The following is a 22,623-nucleotide window of genomic DNA, read 5'->3' as shown; positions in this document are numbered from 1 at the left end:
CTGGATTTACAGAATTAAAATAATTACTCACATGTAGAAACTCCATCACAACTTTGTCAAATTTGGTCTGTTTCTGAATGTGATCTAAAGTCTCCTGGTGAACAGCACTTTCAAGATGAGCTTCAATGTCTTTCTCTTCAAAGGTTCGAAATTTACAGAATGAGCAGGTGAATGCCATTCTAGCAGAAGATACAGGTACATTGTCAGTGCAACATGTAGAATAGCTAATCCATCAAAGTTTAACTGAATCAGGAGAACTGGATATTCCGATTAATAAAATTATCTTATCAAGCATTTAAATACTAATGAAAATGCATCCCTATAAACATTTTTCAACTATATGACAAATGTAGCCATTGTGTGTCAGATTGTTTTGAAGATCACAATGGGTTTATAGACAAAGTGAAATTTGAATCGAAAATTTTCTGGCTCAAACCTTTAGCTACCATGCTAACTTATAAAGCAAAACAAAATGTGTAATGCGTTTTTTAAACAAACAAACAAAAAACAAACAATCAAGAAACAGGGTTACTTAGTCTGAACTGTAAGAAACCAGACAACCACCAGATGGCACCAGGTTGGAATTTTCTTGTCTCTTTGCTATCTGAATTTTTGCAGATCAGATCTGGTAGCATCAGAAAAAAAGTACCATTGACAAAACCAGTCTTCTTCACTACTAAATCTAAATAATTATTAAGGTGACTCCTCAAGATGGCTTGCGGGCATTCTATTCTTTTTGAAGATTTCTTGGGGATTTCAAAATATTTCCTGCATATAGTGGCTTATTATGCCCCAACACCAGAAAACCCCCAGATATATGATAGGATAAGTACTGAGATTTGAACATACAACACCATGAAACAAACAGAGCCAAGGCAGTTTAGAGTAAGTATAATTGTTATGATACATGTCCTTGAATTATGGGTGAGACAAATTCACAACATTTCCACCACAAACCTGTAACCATCACCATACTTTTCACTATTTTTCTCCCTCCTACGCCTTTGCTTCTCTCTTCTTGCCTCAATTCGACGTTTTTCTTCCTCTTCATTTTTTACTTCTGGCTTGACGCCTAAAAACAATTAAGAGTTAAATAAATACTTAGGTTCTAGACTTTAACCAAGGGAAAATTTGAACTTACCCTACTACTTTTCAGCATTATTTAGAATCTCATAAGGAGGGATAATTTATGCCATGTGGGATGATGGCATCTACTAGGATGCTGTTGAATTAAAAGGAAAAAATGCAATTTTTAACACTTTGTGATACAAGTATGTTTAAGGGCCATCTTCATGGGAATAATATCCAGAATTGAAGCCCAGCCTTAATGTGCCAAAATGGTAAAGGCACTAAGTAAATGCTGAGAATAACAATGGGAGATCACCTTAATTAGTGGGCCTATAATTACCATAATTTAATGTTTATTAGATAAAATTTGTTAAAACTAAATATTTGCTGGTTTTATTGTGAAGACAGCTTACAGAAACAGACAAGAAAATGCATAGATACCCCAAAACAAAACAAAATGGGAAACTTCTGCTGTGTGATAGCTCTACATTGCCTGGGACCAGGCTATTTGAGGATTTTCCTCTTCCTAATCACATCTACCTATCCCACCAGGTCCAGCAGGAAGGATATGCTCAAGGTCCTGTCTACTAAAGAGGTCCATTTGGCAGGACCCAAACAACACTCCCTTTCTATTTTGGTTCCTACCCTGTGGAACATCACCCCCCGTTAAGGTGAAGTTAGCCTTTCAGAAGGACCTGCAGGAATGTTTTTCAGCACATTTGGAGATCCCTTGGTTGTATTATGTCTAATGGGATGTTTTTATCCTGCACTCTTGCTTTTTGTTTTATTTTTGAAATGTTTTTATGGTTGTGTTAGTTGTATGCTGTCCAGTCTTACACTCGGTGAGATGGACAGCTCTACAAAAACTTGTTAAATAAAGAAATCAGAAACTCAAGAATAGACTTCCTGATTTTCCCTATATGGCTAGGGAAAGTCAACATACATATTAAAATGTATAACATTCCTTATTTTTCTAAACCTCTAATTGCAGGCCATAAAAAGGTAACTTCAGTATTTTATTCTATTTAAGGTGCTGCCTTCTTATAAGGGAGGTAAGTTTTCAGTCCTTATGTCAAATGAGGGTTTCTTTGTCAATTTGGACATGATTTTCAAGCAGCCAAACAGCTGTTCCTTCTATTACTTGTCACTTTGAAATAAAAGTCTACCTTATTAAAAACAGGTATTAAATGAGCTATCAATTTCCCAATTGACAAAACTATCTAATGTGGAAATAATAACTAAGTATTAAACAAATATTTTTGGAAATGACTACAATTTCCATTATTGAGGCATGAGCAGAAAGAATGTATGAATCTAATAGCAGAGAAACTGGGAAGGCTTTCTGATTCCCATTTGTTGAACAAGAGACACCTAGCTCTATCAACTGTCACAAATTATACTGTTGAAATTAAGAAAGCTTAGGATGACCAATACAGGTAATCCTCAACTTATGACCACAATTGAGCCCTACATTTCTGTTGCTAAGTGAGGCACATGTTAAATGAGTTGTGCCTTATTTTATGACCTTTCTTCCTACAGCAGTTAAGTGAATCACTGCAGTTTTTCAGTTAGTAACATAGTTGTTTAATGATACTGGTTTCCCCATTGACTTTACTTATCAAAGGTTTGCAAAATGTGATCACATGACTCCAAGGCACTGCAACCATCATAAACAGGAGTCAATTACCAAGCTTCTGTATTTTGAGCATGTCACCATGGGGATGCTGCAATTGTCTTAAGTGTAAAAAACAATCATACGTCACTTTTTTCAGTGCCATTGTAACTTTGAACAGTCACTAAATGAACTCCTCTATAAATTGAGTGCTCCCTGTGCTGAATTTGTTGTGCAAAAATTTTGAGTTTTGTTTCTTTTGGATATACAAAACAAACTGAAGAGCCTACAATTCTTTAGCATTAAGAATCTGTATATTACATCAGGCTTTAATTAATAAGTCTTTCATTCCTTTTAAAAAATAAAGGAGATACATAAACCTGCCTGGTTATATACTGCAGCATGTAGCAGCAATAGCACTCTATTTTTGCAGAACAAACAGCCCCACTCTAAAGCGGTATGTAGGTTTAAGCACTATTGCTATTGTTATCATACAGAACCTATCCCAAGCACAGGGAACTGCTAACCTTGGTGCCCCTAGAGATTTTGAATCCAGCCTGCAGCCTTACAATCTTCTCTGTAACACTAAATAGAATAGAATAAAATTCTTTATTGGCCAAGTGTGATTGGACACACAAGGAATTTGTCTTTGATGCAATGCCCTCGGTGTACGTAAATATATTTTAAATATATTGTATATTTTAAATATAAACACACACACACACACACACACATTCATCAAGAACCATAAGACACAACACTTAGTCATAGTCATAGGATACTAAATAAGCAATCAAATTATACTAGGAAAATAAATCAAACAATATAATTCGTAAAGATGCAAGCAACAAGGTTATAGTCAGTGGTGGGATTCAGCCCGTTCGCACCAGTTCGGGAGAATTGTTGATTAACTCTTTGTGGGGTTCTGTGAACCGGCTGAATAATCAAGGCTGCCTGCCTAACAATTCCAGTAGCTCACACACACCTCAAATGTCATTCGTAATTAACTAAAGGAAAGGAAAAGAAAAAGAAGAAATAACCACATAGTCATTTCCTCAGCAGAAGAATTCTAGCCCCTTTGAAACTCAGAGGGAAATGAAGTGAAAGAGAGGGGTTTTTTTCTTCTCTCTCCCTTCAGTTAATAGGTCCAGGCAGGCAGCCAAGAACCATTTAACAGGGGAATACTTAGTTGTGATAATAAAACCACAGGAATGCAGCCAGCACAGAAACAATAAAAACTTACAGATCATACAGATTAACAGAGTTGGAAGGGACCTTGGAGGTCATCTAGTCCAGTGGTCGCCAATCAGTGGGCCAGGGACCAGTGGTGGTCCACAAGAAGATTCTGATGGTCCGCAGAGAAATGGCACCCCCAAAGCACTTAATCCAGGCTGCACAGGAACACAAAGCTGTGCCACTCACATGGCCCACAGGAACGTAAGGCTGGTGTCACTTGTACTGCAAACAACACAAGGCAGTGAGGGGAGGGGGAAAGGGCAGTGGGGAACTTGCCCCACTTGCCTCGCTTGGCCATCGGGCTGCTTCTTTATTCTTCTGCTTTTGGCTGCACCCAAGGAAAGCAGCAAAAGTCTTCCTTTCCCTCTCCCAAACTCCGCCAGAAATGAGTCTTTGGGACTCTGAAAGGCATCCTTCTCCAAGAGGCTGTGCCGGCAAAGACTCATTTCTGGCGGAGTTTGGGACTTCTGCTGCTTTTCTTGCATAAAGCCAAAAGTTAGTTAGTCAGTCAGTCAGTCTGTCTGTCTCTCTCTCTCCTCCTGAGAACAGAGCTGGAGACGGTATCCTGCGATCCCAAATAAAGAACGATCGATCGGTAGGAAAACAGGCTGGGGAATTTTCCTGCAGACTTTCTGGGGGGATTTTCCCAGGGTCTCTGATCCGCGGGATTTAAAATTATGAATTTGGTGGTCCCTGAGGTCCAAAAGTTTGGCAACCCCTGATCTAGTCCCACCCCCTGCCCAAGCAGGAGACCCTATACCATTTCTGACAAATGGCAGTCCAATTTCATGAAAGCCTCCAGTGATAAAGCTCCCACAACTTCCGAAAACAAGCTGTTTCACTGGTTGATTAGTCTCACCCTTAGGAAATTTTCTCCTTAGTTCCAGATTGCTTCTTTTTTTGGTTAATTTCCATCCATTGTTTCTTGTTGTGCCTTTTGGTGCTTTGGAAAATAGATTGACTCCCTCATTTTTGTAGGAGCCCTTCAAATTTCCTGACAGAACTATTAATCAGTGGAACAACTTGTCTCCAGAAGTTGTAAATGCTCCAACACTGGAAGTTTTAAAGAAGAGATTGGATAACCATTTGTCTGAAGTGGTGTAGGGTTTCCTGTGTAAGCAGGGGGTTGGACTAGAAGACCTCCAAGGTCCTTTCCAACTCTGTTACTCTATTCTGTTCTAAATATTGGAACAGTGCTACTTTATTGTGACTAAGGAGAAATTTCCCAAGGGTGAAACCAATCAAGATGGCCACACCCACCAGTCACATGACTACTTAGCCAGTCATTAGGACAGAGAACCGGTTGTTCAATTCTTTGAATCCCACCACTGGTAATAGTCGTAAGTAGGAGGAGAGAGGTAATAGGAAGGATGAGAAGAATAACAGTAACACAGCCCTACTAGGTAGTTTGACAGTGTTGTAGGAATTAGTTGGTTAGCAGAATGATGGCATTCAGGGGAAAACTGTCCTTGTGTCTTAGTTGTTCTGGTGTGCAGTGCCCTATATCATCGTTTTGAGGGGAGAAGTTGAAACAATTTATGTCCAGGATGTGAGGGGTCTGTAGATATTTTCAACCCCCTTTTTTTGACTTATGCAATATACAGGTCCTCAGTGGAAGGTAGGTTGTTAGCTATATTTTTTGTTTGCAGTCCTAATTATCCAATGACGTCTATCTGTCTTGTTTGGTTGCAAAGCCAAACCAGACAGTTAAGAGGTGCAGATGACAGACTCAATAATTCCTCTGTAGAACTGAATCAGCAGCTCCTTGGGCAGTTTCAACTTTCTGAGTTGGTGCAGAAAGAACATTCCTTATTGTGGTATTTTGATGATGTTTTGATGTTAGGTGTGCATTTTAAGTTTTGAGATATGATAGAACCTAAAAACTTGAAGGTCTCTACTGCTGATACTGTGTTGTCTAGTATTGTAGGAGATGGTAGTATAGGAGGGTTTCTCCTAAAACCTACCATCATTTCTATGGTTTTGAGTGTGTTTAGTTCAAGATTGTTCCGGTCGCAGCACAAGGCTAGTTGTTCAACCTCCCATCTGTATGCAGATTCGTCATTGTCTTGAATAAGATCTATCACTGTTGTATCATATGCAAACTTCAGTACTTTAACAGAGGGATCCTTTGAGATGCAGTCATTGGTATAGAGAGAGCCGGGGCGGGGCGGGGGCTGTGCTGTACAGGTATCTGATATGATTTTGCCCAGCTTCACCTGCTGCTTCCTGTCTGTTAGGAAGCTTATGATCCATTTACAAGTGTGGTCAGGTACAGCTAGCTGATTTAGTTTAGTTAGAAGATCTGTAATGATGGTATTGAATGCTGAGCTGAAGTATACAAAGAGAACCCTTGCACAGGTCTTTGGAGATTCAAGATGTTGTAGGGTGTAGTGTAGAGCCATATTAACAGCATCATCTGTCAATCTATTTGCTAGGTAGGAAAACTGCAAGGGGTGTAACAATATATTCATGATGGTTTTCAGATGGGCCAGTACTAGTCTTTCAAAGGTTTTCATAACTACAGATGTTAGAGCAACTGGTCTGAAGTTACTCAGTTTCTTGATGGGTTTCTTCAGCACTGGGATGACAGTAGAGCATTTGAAGCAAGAAGGAACATAGCACATCTCTAGTGATTTATTAAAAATGTGAGTGAAGATGGAGGCCAGTTGGTCAGCACAAGCTTTTAAGCAAGGTGTTACCTTGTCTGGGCCTGATGCGTTCCTGGCTTTTGTCTGTGAAATAGATCTTGCACGTCATTTTCTGTAATTACCAGAGGTGGTGGGCCCAATGGGATGGGGTCAGTTGTAGGAGGCTTGGCTGTTGTTGGTGTGTCCGAGATGGGGATTGTGGGGATAGGTGGTAGTAGTTTTCTCTCAAACCTACAGTAGAACACATTCAGGTCATCTGCCAGTTGTTGATTTCCTTCAGCATGGGAAGGAGGTTTGCTGTAACCAGTGATATTTTTTAAGAGTTTCCCATTTTCATTTGTTGAGAACTGATTCCTCAGCTTTTCAGAATAGCTTCTTTTTGCTGCTCTGATCTCCCTTGTTAATACATTTCTGGTCTGATTGTACAGCATTCTATCACCTTTTCTGTAGTCTTCCTCTTTGGTATGACGTAGCTGCTTAAGTTTAGCTGTGAATCAAGGTTTGTTGCTACTGAATACTGCAGGTTTCTGGTCAACACACATAATCCTTCACAAAAACTGACATACGATGTTACAGTATCTGTGAATTCATCTGAAGAATTTGAAGAGATATCTTCGAAAACATTCCAATCAGTGCAGTCAAGGCAAGCCTATATCTTTAGGTTTGCCTCCTCAGTCCAAGACCTCAATGATTTAATTGTTGGTTTCATGGTTTTAAGTCGTTGTCTTATAAACAGGTACAAGGTGAATCATGCAACGATCAGCGAGTCCCACAGCTGCTCGTGGTAAAGACCGATAAGCATCTTTTAATGTTGTGTAGCAATGGTCTAAAGTATTCTTGCCTCTAGCGAGACAATTGATATGCTCAAAATATTTTGGTAGCTCTTTCCTTAAATTAGCACTGTTGAAATCTCCTAACATAATGAATAGTGAATCTGGATATTTAACTTCAGCCCACATAATCTGGTCAACTAGAGTTGGCAATGCATTGTTTACACAAGCTTGTGGAGAAACATACACAGCAATTAGGAGAACTCTCGTGGAGAATAAAATGGTTTGCAATTGATAATTAAATAATTAAAGAACCATTACCTAAAATTCCCGCTCTACCCCTTCTTTGCCTCCGGTGTTTCTTCTTGTTTATCCATTGTTCAGAGGAAGTTGCTTCTTCCGAGGAAGTTGCTTCTTCCTGCATTAGAATCTCTTCTGCATTTGTAAAGACAGGGGGGTGTGGTCATAGAAAGCTGCCCATTAAAGAAACATTGCTTGATGCTTAGCAGTTGGTCTCTTGAGTATGAAATCGTAGTGAATCAGAGAATGATAAAATAAAACAGCAAAACTTAAAGGCTTATCAAAATAAAAACAAACTACTATTCATGTAAGTGAGACATAATTTTAATACTAACAGCTGACCAAGAAAAGTCTGGGGGGGGGGGAAGAGCAAGGAGAAGAGAGGAACAAGCCATGATCCACCATCAACTCTGTTTATCTTTAGAATGCAATCCAACACTTTTTTCCCCTCCTGGGATCATGGAATTTGATCATAAAAAGATGATTCTCCACCACTGTTCTAGCCCCTGCCACCCAGAAACATCCCCAATACCCTCCAAAATATTCCATAGGGATACACTTGGAATGTTGCATCTTACCTCTGAAGCTCAAAGAGTATGCAAATAAAATCCTGTTTAATTTCTTTGTAAGTTATTTGCTTGACTTCTGCAGAGAGACATTGCTACATCTTAGGTTTCAAGTTCAGCAGACAATTTTAAAACCTAGCCTAGCACAGATCTGGAGAAAGGATGTTCAAGTCCATATATGAAGTTGATACCTCTATTTGGAGAGTTGAAATTGGAACATGTAAACATTTGCTAAAATACCATTACTTAATAGATCTACAGACATACTGGTAGAATAAATGGACCTTAAATCTGAAAACGATACAATTGGAAGTAGAAATAAGTCCACTTCATTATGAAGAACAGTGCAGATTTTTTATCAGTGCAAGGTAGTTTAATGGAAAGCCTATTAGACAGTATGAGATATGTCCAAATTTTATAAAACAAGAAACTTTATGTAGCAAGTTATGTAACACTGTATCTGTATCATACAGATTAAATACAACAAAGCACAACAGAGAAAAGAAATTTCAATTTCCGTTTTTTTTTACTGTACTTGTGGACTGCAAAATATATTTTAGTAACTGAAGCATTTAGAAAAAGTTTTAATAAGCAACATCTAGTCATTTTTTGTTGAAGAACAGCTGGTAGTTGACTATTTTCAAATCAGTACCTGATAAAATTATCAGTAAGTAAAAAATAAGGATCATCAGTACCAGAACACTCATTTTAAGTGACAATGTGCTAAAAGAAACAACTCAAAGAGATGGTTGCAGCATCCCAGGATTGTCATTTGCAACCTTCCCAGGGTGCTTCTGACAAGCAAAGTTCGATGGGAAGCCAGATTCACTTAAAGACCATGTGATTCACTTAACAACTGTAGCGATTTGCTTTACATAGCAAAAAGACCATGGTAAAAGAGAGCACAACTCACTTAACAACTACCTTGCTTAGCAACAGAAAGTTTGGGCTCAGTTGTGACTGTAAGTTGAGTGCCTGTATTTTGCGCACTGCCATCTGACCTTTGGAAGGCCTGAAAGAGATCAGATTAGGGACAGATCTTTATGGAGAAAATCTATTTTAGATTGTTATCAAGAGTCAATACTGACTTGATTACAATCAATTACCATTTTAAACTGTCAACTGCCTAAAGAGAATTCAAAGGATTAACTGTTTTTATAAATGTATCTATAGAAGAGGGGTTTCCAACCTTGGCAACTTTTAAGATGTGTGGACTTCAACTTCCAGAATTCCTCAGCCAACTCTGGGAGTTGAAGTCCACAAGTCTTAAGGCTGGCAAGGTTGGAAACCCCTACTACAGAGAATTCAGAAGTAGTTCAGAGATTCTGATACAATTTTTTAATACAGCTTCATTACCAACTAAATCATATTTCAGATTTAAATAATGACAGGTGAATCTTTACATAAATGGTCATAATGTGGAAAAACTGAGCATTGCTTGCCTAGATTTTGACGACCTTTGTTATTTTTTAATGAAACCGAGTTTAGACTAATTCACTTTTATTTTTTTTGCAAAATACCTCTTCAAAGCTTTTATGATTCCTGTTTTAGTTTTGTTCAAAATACATTTAAATATTTCTTAAGAAATTCAGGCTTTAAAATTAGAGGTAGTCCTCGACTTACAACAGTTCATTTAGTGACTGTTCAAAGTTACAATGACACTGTGAAAAGTAAAAAAAAAATCACACTTATGAATCACGTGATTTACGTTCAGATGCTTGAAAACTTGTTCATATTTATGGCAGTGAGATCCTGGAGTTATGTGATCCCCTTTTGCGACCTTCTTTACAAGCAAAGTCAACAGGGAAGCCAGATTCATTTAACAACCATGTTACTAACTAAATAATTACAATGACTCACTTAACAACTGGCAAGAAAGGTTATGAGGCAAAATTTACTTAACAAATATCTTGCTTGGCAACAGAAATTTTGGGCTCAATTGTGGTCATAATCTGAGGACTGCCTGTAGATGGTCCATATCTGCCTACTTTTAAATTTAATATTGTTAGAACTGTTTTGTTTTTTTAAATGTCTCTAGATTACAACCAGAGCTTCAAAAAGAAATTCTACCTTCTAACACTATGGTAGCGGATGTTGTTTCAAAATTCTACCATTAAGACCGAGAAAGCTTTCTATGTAGACAGATCTCTCAGCTTCTTTAAAAATTTTGAAAATTGAAAGTAGTTATTACTTTAACGTATTGCAATGCCTGATAAAAAGTGCAATGTTTTCCAAAACTAGATCTTTACCTCTACAGTAGTTTTCTTGCTTGGTGTCCTTGGATCTATTAGCATGAAAGGAGGAAGAAATTCAAGAAAATCCAACTGCAATTAAATGTTTTGTCTCACCTAGCAATTATTTTAAATCTTTGAAGAACTGAGAAAATAGGAATCTTGAACACAGAAAATCGGAAGGAAAATTAAAGAAATGGGTATAAAATAGCCTCCTCTTTAAAAAGAAAACAGGAAAAATACAAAGGATTTAGCCAATTTCTCTTTGTCGAGCACTGAAAATACACTAAATCTGAAAATGCAGTGGACCATATGGGCTTATAACATCATACTGTGTAAGTGGTTTTCCATTAATTGGTTATACATCTTTTACCTTCCATTCACAACTATTGCTTTAATCATATGCAAGATTATTCTTCACAGCATTTTACCTAAGATGATCCGGTCATCATCTACTTTCTACAACTTTCTACACTTATTCTCAATCCAGAAATAAAAGTATCTGAACAATTAAACTGAAGAATTAAAAACATTTTAATAGACAACCAACTTGAAAACAAGGAGATAGGAACTTGTAAACAATATTTTAGATTAATCTGATTAGAAATAAGAATGCTTAGTAATAAAAGAACTGTTAAAAAATATTCAAATTCAGACAGGTTTTAAACCTCAAATAAAAGTATAGAATCTACTTTTTCATAATATGCAATGTCATAAATGAAATGGAAAATACAATTGATTCAATAGGGAGAATTTATTGTGAAATTGTTATGGTATTTACTATGATAGAGACATAACTATATACGTTTTGTTTTTATACTCAAGGGTATGAACTCTAAAAACATAGTAAAAGGAGAAAAAGATAAAATACATTGGAAGGAAAAATATTGAGGGGATATAGAGAGATAGATAGATAGATAGATAGATAGATAGATAGATAGATAGATAGATAGATAGATAGATAGATAGATAGATAGATAAACTGAGTCTTGTAAACAATAATCTTTTAACCTAGCCAGGTATTAGAATTTTATTCATGTATTCAATACTTGTATAAATATTTATTAAACTGGCCATCTACATATATAGGAGAAACTATTACTAATATATTCCATGAACAGAAAGCATCAGTATTTTAGATTATAGCAGTCATAAATTATCCAATACAGATAACTGGTAATCCTTCAGTCATGACCATTTGTTCAGTGACCAGTGCAAATTATAATAGCACTGAATGAAAGGATTTATAATTGGTCCTCAAAGTTTCGGCCATTCATCCCTGTAGCCACATGAACAAAATTCAAGCACGTGGCAAGCAGTTCACACTTGTGACTGGTTGCAGTATCCCATGATCACCATTTGCAACTTTCCCTGTCAGCTTCCAACAAGCAAAGCTAATGGGGTAGAGGCAAGGTTACAAATTGTTCAGGTAAGTCTCCCCAATCCTTGCCTTTCTTTGCTCACAAGCATGACAACCCACCCTCTTTCTCCTTTCACTTGTGTACAAGTGTCCTCTTTCCTCAGCTTCTCTGAACTCATATACATGCACTCAGGCACCCCCCACCCTCTTCCTGTCCTTCTGTGTTCAAAACAAACACACACTACCACCCCTTCTTTCCCTAGCCTTCCTACATTCGTACACACCTTATGCCCTTTTTGCTTAGCTTCCTGAATTTGTACAATTACACAAACTCTACGCTATTTTCCCTGGCCTCCATATGCAAGAAACCCATATCCTCTTTCCTCACCCTCCCTGTACTCACGCACACATGCCCCCCGCTAACTTTCTTTACCCTCCTAGCATTCATACACATGTACACACCCTACAACCTTTACCCCTGGCCTCCCTGCACTTCCATGCATCCTGCACCCAATTCTCCCAGTCTTTCTTTTTGCATGGCTGTCACTGGGTACAATTTGTTCTATCGTCTTTTATTTAGCCTGTTCATTGATATTAGTCTTAACTCTAAATTGCCAGTAGTTCATTCCTGACCGGCTCAAGATTGGCTCAGCCTTCCATCCTTCTATGGTCAGTAAAATGAGAACCCATATTTTTAGGGGCAATATACTAACTCTGCAAACTGCTTAGAGAGGGCTTTAAAGCACTATAAAGTCTTGCTGCTATATTATCAATACTTTATTAGTAAAAAAAGCATTATACCATTTTTGTTTTCTCAAATTTCAAAACAGAAATCAAAACTTTTTGGCTCAACCAGTCAATAATTATTTAAAGTATAAAAACCCATGCAAAAAAATCACTGACTGGCATGTCACTTGGGTCATCCATAAAAGCATGTATTTCTGGATGAATTCCAATAATAATGTAATTGTGCAGAGAATATGCTAAATTTGGGAGGACTATTACTTTGTTGATAACAGCCCTACAGCATCTCATGTAGCAAGCAGTCTTCACAATAAAAGCAATCAGAATATATATGTGTATATATAGATATAGATATATATAGATATAGCTAGATTAAATTTCCTCTGAAGTATTAAGCAAGAGCATAATATGTTAGTGAAATATCTTGTAACTATATTTCAAAAATTTTAATTTGTGCCAAGGTCAATCCCTATGAACAACTGGTAACAGAAGGGGCTTTGAGGCTGGAAAATGAGGAACAGCAATGCATTATAAATGTATCCTCTCAGAAAATGTTAAATAGAGCTGTAATTCACATCTTTCGTTCAATTACTTACTAGGTTTGTTTTGGTTCATCTTCACATTAGGTTTTGTCAGTTTGGGTTTCTTGATAAATGTCCCACCTGGTTTATTATACGGCTGCTGTATCATTTTTCTCTTTATTCCTCGTGCAGCTACTGCTGCAGAACTGGGTTTGTTATGATAGTCTACCACAATTCCAGGTCTATGCATGCCTCCAAAGTCTCCCATATACTGTAAATAGTTGAAGACCACGTATTAGAAAATGATGTGGCTAACCATAAACAAACTAGCTTATATAAAAACATATTTTAAAATATTTTAACTCAAGAAAAAATGCAATACTATTCAGATAACACACATCAGGATTGCAAACTGATTAGTTTTTAAAATATTTGACTTTTAAAGTGCTTATATCAAATGGATTTCTGCTTATTCAAAATCATTGGTCCAGACAATGAGCCTTGTTAGAATTTTACCCATAATCATTCTCAGGATTCTCCAAATAATGCCTCAAACAGAAGAAACATTATTTCTACAAAACTGTAACAATACAAGAATGAAATGAATGAAATTAACTTAGGGAAAATAGAAAATAATCATAAAAGTCTCTGCCTGAAATTTCCATAGTTTGTTTTACTATGATTTTAAAAGTTTTTAAGTAATCTTCTGATGGTTTAAAATCTGCTCATTGAATATGTAAGATTTTCTATGTATAATATTTCTCATGCTTAAAATGTGTTAATAGCCAAATAAGGTTTTTTTTTAACATTGTAATGGGTTTCCAGTTTCATTTATGAAACTTTTTGCTTATATAAAATACATTTTATTTTCAAACTTTATTTTTCCTATTTCCCTTTTTTCTCAACATATATATACTTTATTCACAATTCAGAATACAATCACAAGCATGTCAACTCAGAAGTAAATGCTAGGAAATTCAAACTACATAGAAAAGGTCATGGGAATTTCTTCTAAAAATACGTAGAGAAGATAAAATAATTTATTGTTCTGAAGTAGCATATCTCGTATATTTCTATTTTCACTAAAACAGTAATTTCCAAGTAAATATACATAGAATTTTTATGTGAATCAGGGATTTTAAGACTATGTAAATATTATAAATATGTAGAATAGTCCTGCATCACAGCAATTAATTTAGGTAGATAAAAAGCTACCTTCTGTAAAATATGTCTTTTCTTTTTGCATCATATAACAAGTAAACCTAATACAATGCATTAAGACATATTTTGATCAGAAATCTTACATCTTTATGAACAGTTCAGTCCAATCAGCAGCTTGTGTGTGTCTGCCCATTCCCATGTTGAGATCATTGCACAGTGAATGTATTCTCAATGATTTTTAAAAAAACTACAATTATATCAGAAGAAGCAATGAGCAAAGGTAAAAGAGTAGCCCCTCTTAGATCAAATTCTTTCAAAAGGAAAAAAAATAAAGTTTAGATTATCAATAAAGTGGTTTTAAAAAATCTCTAATCCTAATTTAGACGTCTATCTTATAATCAAGAGAGCCTACATGATTGAATTCCTTGATTTTAAGGCACTGAATGACAGAACTGAGGAAAAGGAATGAGTATAATAGTTATAATTTAGGCTGCAATCTGTAATACTTACTTGGAACTTAGTAGCACTTACTTCTGAATAAACATACACAAGATTCTACTGTTTACTGACAGTAATATATAAAATAGGCTCATCTGACTGGATGAGTGAAATTATATAAGCAGAAATGAGTAAAACTGCCATAAATATTTAATAGTAAAAGTTAGACACAATAAAGGCAGTACATCTATACAATATTTCTTTACTTTGAGTAGCATTTACTTCTAGCAGGCCACAAAGTGTTAGAGATCATTATACTAAACAAAACCATGCATATATTCTATATTTCACTATGTAACAAACTGAGCTCTAGTAAATAACAGTCTAGTAATATTCTCAACCCTGCATATTACATACATCAAAGGACACTTTCTAGGTGATGTAGATTTGCACGAGCAAATATTTTCATAATCTATTAAAGGTGCAATGCATTTCACATAAATAAGCAGCTTATTTCGTAAAGTAGTTAGTTCTCAAGAGTAACACTAAGGTCAAGAAAAAGGGAAACTAATCAATACTGTCTAGTTAACTTACTTAATTCCACAAATATACCAGACTAAACTAATCAGCTTATTCCTTCATCAACAAATTATAGAAAGGTTACTAGGGTTCCTAGGTCTACAGATTAAATGCCAATTGTACCCTTCAGAGTATTACATGAACAAATCAATTAAAATAGAATAATAGGCATGCAGAAAACTTAAAAAAATATTCCAGTCTACATTTAATCCTCCAATCTTCTTTAAAATTTTAACTGCTTTCTTAAGGCCAACTGTTTGAAACTCAGTATTTAAAGAATTTTAAGAGAGCATCTATTGATGATCAAATGAAATGAAACTATTTATAAATTCAGATATGAAATTATAAAGTAAGTTAAAGGGACATCATCTTATAACTTGAAGTTTCTGAAGTTTAAGATTCTGTTAATGGTGCTTTGATTTGGTACAGTAATATTTGATATTTGTTAATAATCTTTGAATTGTTCTTTTGAACTTGCACTAAAACATTAGATCCAGCATATGAACGCATCTACTACTAAATTATAACATAATAGTTCACTAACATAGTTGAGTACACTGTTACTTTTCTTTCAGCATGAACAATTGTGATGATATCCCTTTAACAATGTTTTGAAATTATCCTTTTTAATGCTTTAATGTATTAAATCTTCCCTTCCATGTAAGTCTAAATGACCTTAAAGTAAGCCAACATTATGTCGGAAGAACTGATTACTTCTTGCCTCAACAAAATCTGTTGTGTGGCATTTATCTTCTAAAATCAATAATATACATACATTGCACCTTTAACCTACTCAAAACAAAAACAAAAAAAAGTTCTAATTAACCTTTACAAAGTTTCAAGACTTCTCCCACTAGCCAAGATGCTAGTGTTAACAAGGAAAAATGCAATTCCTTTTAACCCCTTTTAGACCAAACCCATTGCCTTAATGTTCACCTTTCACAAAAAAAGGTGATTTGATAAAACCTTAGCAGCTAATCTTGTAATACTTTTTACTTGTGTAAATGAAGAGAGAGACAGGGTACTAAGTTCTGGGTAAACACCAAACCGGATTGGAAGGTTATCAACCCTAACAGTTTGGCAAAAACTGCAGTGTGATATACAGTGCTTTTGTTTTAATGCTATGGTCTTGAAAGGGTTTAAAAGAGTGACTAGTGAAAAGAATCTGAAAAGATTCTGTACTTACTCCTCGGCCACGGCCTCTGCCTGTTGATGGTCCTCCAAAAGCATCATAGTTTCTGCTTCCAAATCCACTGTCAGGATAAGCAGGCGTTCCTCTCCCCCGAGAGCCTACAGGTGCAGGCTTCATATGGGGTGAAGAAAAACTGCTGTAGGAAGAGTAAGTCTCTCTTCCTCTGTCCTCCATAAACCCAGGCCTCAATTTTGAGCGTGAGTAAGGTGCTTCCCAGCTAGACCCGCCCTGGTTTCTACCTCCGAAAGAGTCAAGGCTATTCCGGTAGTTGCTGTCAAATCGACCACCATAACTACCTCCGAAGCGGCTTTGTTCGGGTTCATTATAACCATAGCCAGATCTGTACAGATCTCGCCCACCCAGAGAAGACCCGGAGTCATAAGACTCATAAGGTCCAAACCTGGAAAAGTTGCAGTGAGGAAAAAAAAAGTAAGCTTACTAAAGTTAAACATTTCAAAAGACAAGTTATCAGTTGACATTTATCAACTAAAATCAATGTATATTTTACTTTGGTAGGGTTTGCTTTGATTAGGGCTGGGCATTTCCATGCTGTGATCAGACAGAAAGCTATCTGAGTCACTTTTCACTGAAAAATAGTATTAAAATTCAGAATGCCTAAATTTCACTAAATTTAGTTGCTCAAAATTATTTCACCTCATTATTGTGCCCAGACCTAGTCTAACGAATGCAGGCACCTGCATATTTTAAAGGTTCATAAAAGTATTTTGTTTAAAGTCATGCCTAAAACAGTTCAATAGCATTTGAAAGACTTTGCCCTCAATTTAGAAGCTGTGACAGTATCAATAATGCAACTATTTTAACTTGTTATTTCAACGGTTCATAGTTCAGTTATATCTTACAGAAGAAATCTAAATAATTTTCCTTAACTATGCCTCATCTTCTACTATTACATTTACAATGTATCAGAGAGGATTGGGAAATCTATAGCCCTCCAAATATTGTGCGACTCTAGTTTTCATGAGCCCCAGAATGAAATGCTAAGAAATTTTAGACTTTGGAAACATTTGGAAGGTCATAGATTCACCTGCCTCTGTTTGTAGGGAATAAGACAAACTCTCTTTATAGAACTGAAAAGTCAAAATAAATCTTAAATATTAATGACCCTTTGGCACAGAGAAAGGCTGTACATTACATGCAAATACTATATTACCAAAAAACTGTATGCAGCATTTTAAAGATACTAATTGAAGAACAGAAAAAAAGTGTGCAGAGTAATATCAATGTCATAAACTGCACGGAAATAGGAATTCATTTTCATTCCAAAGAATTAACTATATTTTAATTCTTAATTAAAGAAATTGAAAAGAAACTTCAAATAATTACAAATCAAGATATGACAAGGCTAATTTTATCTTGTCTCCACTTCATACTTTAAATACAAAACTTTCATATTTAAAATGCCAACTACAAAGCAGTCCATTACAACAATAAACTTTTTATATAATGCATTCAGTAAATTCCAACCATATTCAGATTACTAAATGGTAGGTACATTTTTTCCTGATTCGCAAAATAGTTTACAACAGTGTTAGTTATATTAATTGTTGAAAAGCACTGTGCATTTATACAGCTAATTTCCCAATTCCTTATCAATGCCACAAAAAAAATGGAGAAATCGAAATTGTTAACCATGTTCTTCTTGCTGTCACTGAAGAATTAGGATATGCAAATGAGACTGCAACCAGGTTTAATGTATCATTCAGTTATTTTGTTTAAAATGCAGGGTTCTTACAGGAAAGCCAAATTTAGAATTAAATCATGATCTGATATTAGTAGACATCAACTGCAGGCACAGTGAAAAATCAAACTGTCAGAAATACTATTACAGTGCTAGAAACTATTTTAAAACACTGCACAAGTGTGTTTTAGTGTAATTAGTACCTGCCAATAAAATAATCTGGACATGAAAAACTGTCTACCAATGAATATTCTTGCAAAATATATTACTATTCAAATTAAATTTAAGTGTTCCTTTCAAACAGAATGGGAAAACAAAAGCAGCAGTTCTGATCCAAGTAAGAGCATTTCAGCTCTAGATTCTGTGCTAATATTTAATTGCTGAAATATTTTAAGAGATCTGTGATAAAACGTGTATTGCAGCATTATATTTCATATAAAATGTTTATTTTAAAAAGACTACACATTACACCTCTGCATAATAATGTACCATGCCCTGCAATATGCCCAAGGAACACTTAAATTGGATAGAGGTATACTTCAGAATATATTTGTATTATCTTTGACATACAAAGCAATTGATTCAGTATTTTACCTGGCAGTGCCGCCGCCACCTCCTCCTCCTCCTCCTCCTCCTCCTCCGCCACCTCCATGGCTTTCCATTCCATATGACTGATTCATATAAGAGTCCATAGCTCTTGGGCCACTATAGGCACCATGCCCATAGTCACGATCCATTTCTTAAAAAAAAAAAAGATTAAGATTACTGAACTGTTGTAGATTAGTAAATTATGCACTCCCCAATTTACAACAATTGGGACCACAGTTTCTGTTGCTAAGCCTGTTGTTAAGCAATGTGGTTGTTACGTAAATTGCACCCCATTTTACAAACAATCGCTACTATTGTTAAGTGAACCACATGTTTGTTAAAGGACGCGTGGTCATTAAGTGAGTTCAGCTTTCCCCATTGATTTTGCGTATGAGAATCCCTCTGGGAATGTCACAAATGCTGACCAGATGCTCCCAGGACCCTGTCACCCTCAGAAGTATGTGCCAGTTGCCAAGCAGCTAAATGTTCATCATGACTATGGGGATGCTGGGATGCTGTTTCAGTGCCATAATAACCTTGGTCATTAAATAAATGGTTGTAAGTTAAGGCCTACCTGAATTCCAGTCTCAAGAACAGTTTATAATAAGATACCATCAAGACTTTTACCACTACACAGCAAGACCACACAAATTCAATTACACAAAGAAAATTCTCTATCCTCTGCTTCCAGTTCAACTAAGTAGACTAATTTGCAGAAAAGCAGCTAGAAGAGATGGGACTGAACAAATGAAGGTCAGACATTCCATATGTATTTGTTTCAAAAATAAATTAAAATCTGAGATCAACTATCAACTTCTATAAAAGTATCCTACTGCTTCCATGAAACTACTCAATTACTAAAATATCAGTGAAATGTTTTAATCTCATTATTTATTTTACATTTTTATTCAGAATGATTATATATTCATTTGACCATCCTATATAAAGTGCGACTGAGTTAGCAAATTATATCTACAATACCCTTTTCCAAAATCAATAGTTACACGATGTAACTAACAATCCTTACAGAAATTATTTTCAAATATATTGAGCACAAGAATGCAGTCATTATAGGTAGTACTCAGCTTACAACTGTAGTGCAAGTCAATCTGTCGTAAGTTGATTGTAAATCAAAGCACCCACAGGACTAACTCCATTTTATGACCTTCTCTGCAGCAGTTGTAAAGTCAATGCAACAACCGTTAAGTGAGTCAATGCATTCTTATGTGCATTTTTTGCAAGAAACTGGCTAAAAAAGTTGGTTTCCAGAAAAAAAAAAAATCTCTTGTGATAGCATAATATGGCAACCAGCAGTAAAGGCAAGTTTGTTGCCAAGTGCCCGAAATGCAGCCACATGATTTCAGGGATGAGATGTGCCACTATTGGAACGCCAGAACCAGTTCATAAGTATTTTTGGAGGGAGAGGTCTGTCATAACGTTGATTGATTGCTAAGCTCTGGTCTTTAAGAAATTATAATTATATAATTATAGCCAGGACTGGTGAGAGTGTACAAATATCATTCATTTCTATTTGCCACTGGTATCTATCAACAGTTCTTCCAAAAACCCCATCTTTCCATCTTATCTGCTGTTTTATCCATCATCTGCCACTTACATGGCCAAAATTTACGCTGATAAGATTATTATTACTATTAATTATATTATTATTACTATCAATAATTACTGTTCTTCTCGTTCTTCCTATTACCTAGCTCTTCCCACTTATGACTATAACTGTGTTGTTTGTATTTTTACAATTTATAGTTTTGTTTTCCTAGTATGTTTTGATTGCGTGTTAGTAACCTATGTATGATCTGATTGCTTATAGTAACTTATGACTATTACTATTGCTTATGACTATTTTCACTGATATGCACTGGAAAAAGTGACTTATGACCATTTTTCACATTTATGACCATTGCTGCATCCTCATGGTCTCGTGACTTACATTTGGATGCTTGACAACTGATCCACATTTATGACGTTAACATCAAATCACAACTTTTTGCTTTTTTCATAATAATATGAACAAGCCATTTCTATAAAGATCTAGCAGTCTAATCGATAAAGCCCAAAAATCAGAGTTTTGGGTTATTTTACTGTAACAGAGTCAGAAGTCAATGCTTTTTCTTTTTTTTCTATTTTTCTTCACTTTTCTTTCCTCTTCCCCCACCCCACTGCTTTTCTATTTACTTTGTATTTTGTATTTTATAAGACTAACTCAATACAAATGTTAGTGGCTTAAAAAAAAAACATTTATGACAAATCTGCGAGTCCCGGAGTCATGCCATTCCCCTTTCTGATAAGCAAAGCCAGCGGGGAAACCAAATTCACGTTAAAAAATCGCATTCTTGATTTAAGAACTGCAGCAATTTCCTGAACAAATGCGGTGGGACGTGTCACAAAGTGGGGCAAAAACTCACTGAACAAATGTCTCACTTAACAAGATACATTCTGGGCTCAACTGTGGTCGTTAAGTTGAAGACTGCCTGTACTTTTTTTTTTTTGTTTTTATAGAGTTTTGATCTTTGTAAGCGGCCCGGAGTCACTGAACCCCCATATATAAATTTAATTGTATTATTTATTTTAGAAAATATAAATGGCCTGAAATAAATTTTTTTTTTTAAAAAAACCGCCTGGAAACAGTGGGGGAAAAAGCCGGGACAAAATCGAGTACCATTCGCAGGCAAGAAAAAGCAAACCTTCCCCTTCGTTCGTCTAACGGGGCCCTTCCAGGAGGGCTTCCCCTCGCTCCGATGCCTCCCCACGTGCGAAGGACCAGCTTTCCCTTAAAAGTGCAAGGATCACGTGGAGGACAGGCAGACATACGCCCCGCCCCGCCCCCTCCGCCCGGAGATCTACCGTAGGAAACCTCTTTCTTGCATCTGTTCGAAATTCCGGCGCCACCCAGAAGTGGCCCGAGCTTAAAAACGTAACGGTCCCTTGGCCGGTGAATCGGTTCGGACATTCATGCGAGGGCCTTTCTTCATCGCCATCAGTTACTACGCCATTCCAGAAAGCCATGCTCGGGTTGTTGTTTCCCCTCCCCCCCCCTCAGAACTCCCCATATGAATAATGACTTCAGGCGGGACTATTATTCGGATTGGGATTAAAGCCGGCCGGGTATACTAGGCCACGGGGAAGGGCGGGGAATGTGAGGAGCGCGGCCTCCTCAGGCTCCGCTGGGCCTTTTGTGTCGACACCCACGCCGAACATTTCGTAAATTAACATGGCGCACCTCTGGCTGAGGGAAAAGGCCCACCACCACTGACCCCACCCCACCTAGGCCGGCACGCTCGTTTCCCGCCGGGGTTACTGTTGCTCCCGCCGCCATTTTGAGGCCAAGCCGTTCCACGGGCGCAACGGCAAATCCCAGTCTCACCTTCCCCGTAATCCATGGCGGCGACGACCCTCGAGGGGGAGGGGGGGGTTTCTAGGCGCGGTTAAGAAGCGGCGTCGCTCTCCGTGCGGCGGTCGCAAGCTCCCTGTGACGTGACTTCCGTTCCAGCGACGTACAAGGAGCACGGCGCGGCACGCACGGCTTCTGAGCACGCTTATTGGCTACGTCACACCACCGCCACCCCCCACCCCCACCCCCCGCTTTGAGCATAGAGCCAGTGAAAGGTGAGAGAGAGAGATAAAGGAGAAGCGCGGGCGCGAGGTTTCAATAGACCCTGTACAGATAACAGCAGCTGCGGGAAGATTGGCCGGGAGGTGGGGGGGAAGAGTAGGAACAGCTTTCTTTATCGCCTCCTAGTGGTCTGATATTTATACGCATGCCTATGCAGTTAAGACTACTCCTGGTATCAGAGCTGTGGACAATGAGGAGACAATGTGCCTTTTTTTTTTTTTGCGTAGGGAAAATTACAGAAGGTCAGGATGGCAAGGGTGAGACCTGTTTGAACTCTCT

At 37.0% G+C, this 22,623-nt stretch overlaps 1 protein-coding gene across 4 annotated transcripts in view; it reads right to left on the bottom strand.

The window, feature by feature from the left end:
* The window catches only part of ZNF326 (zinc finger protein 326), a 29,873-nt gene extending 7,666 nt beyond the window's left edge, over positions 1-22,207 (bottom strand). Inside the window, exons 1-7 of one of the 4 annotated variants that reach the window (XM_026700306.2) lie at positions 22,096-22,207; positions 18,720-18,864; positions 16,421-16,826; positions 13,132-13,327; positions 7,656-7,769; positions 958-1,072; positions 32-179 (exon numbers count right to left, since the gene is read on the bottom strand). In XM_026700306.2, coding sequence (XP_026556091.2) covers positions 32-179; positions 958-1,072; positions 7,656-7,769; positions 13,132-13,327; positions 16,421-16,826; positions 18,720-18,864; positions 22,096-22,111 — 1,140 coding nt within the window. In that variant the 5' untranslated portion in view covers positions 22,112-22,207. The remainder of the gene's footprint in view (positions 1-31; positions 180-957; positions 1,073-7,655; positions 7,770-13,131; positions 13,328-16,420; positions 16,827-18,719; positions 18,865-22,095) is intronic. The other 3 variants (XM_026700307.2, XM_026700308.2, XM_026700309.2) reach the window with 3 other exon arrangements.
* Positions 22,208-22,623: the final 416 nt, after the last annotated feature.

Source organism: Pseudonaja textilis, chromosome 3, assembly GCF_049901715.1.
Source record: "Pseudonaja textilis isolate UNSWEBS1 chromosome 3, rPseTex1.2, whole genome shotgun sequence".
Classification (NCBI taxonomy): Eukaryota; Metazoa; Chordata; class Lepidosauria; order Squamata; family Elapidae; genus Pseudonaja; species Pseudonaja textilis.
The sequence above is the reverse complement of the archived record's forward strand: the minus strand, read 5'-3'. Positions and strand labels throughout refer to the sequence as shown.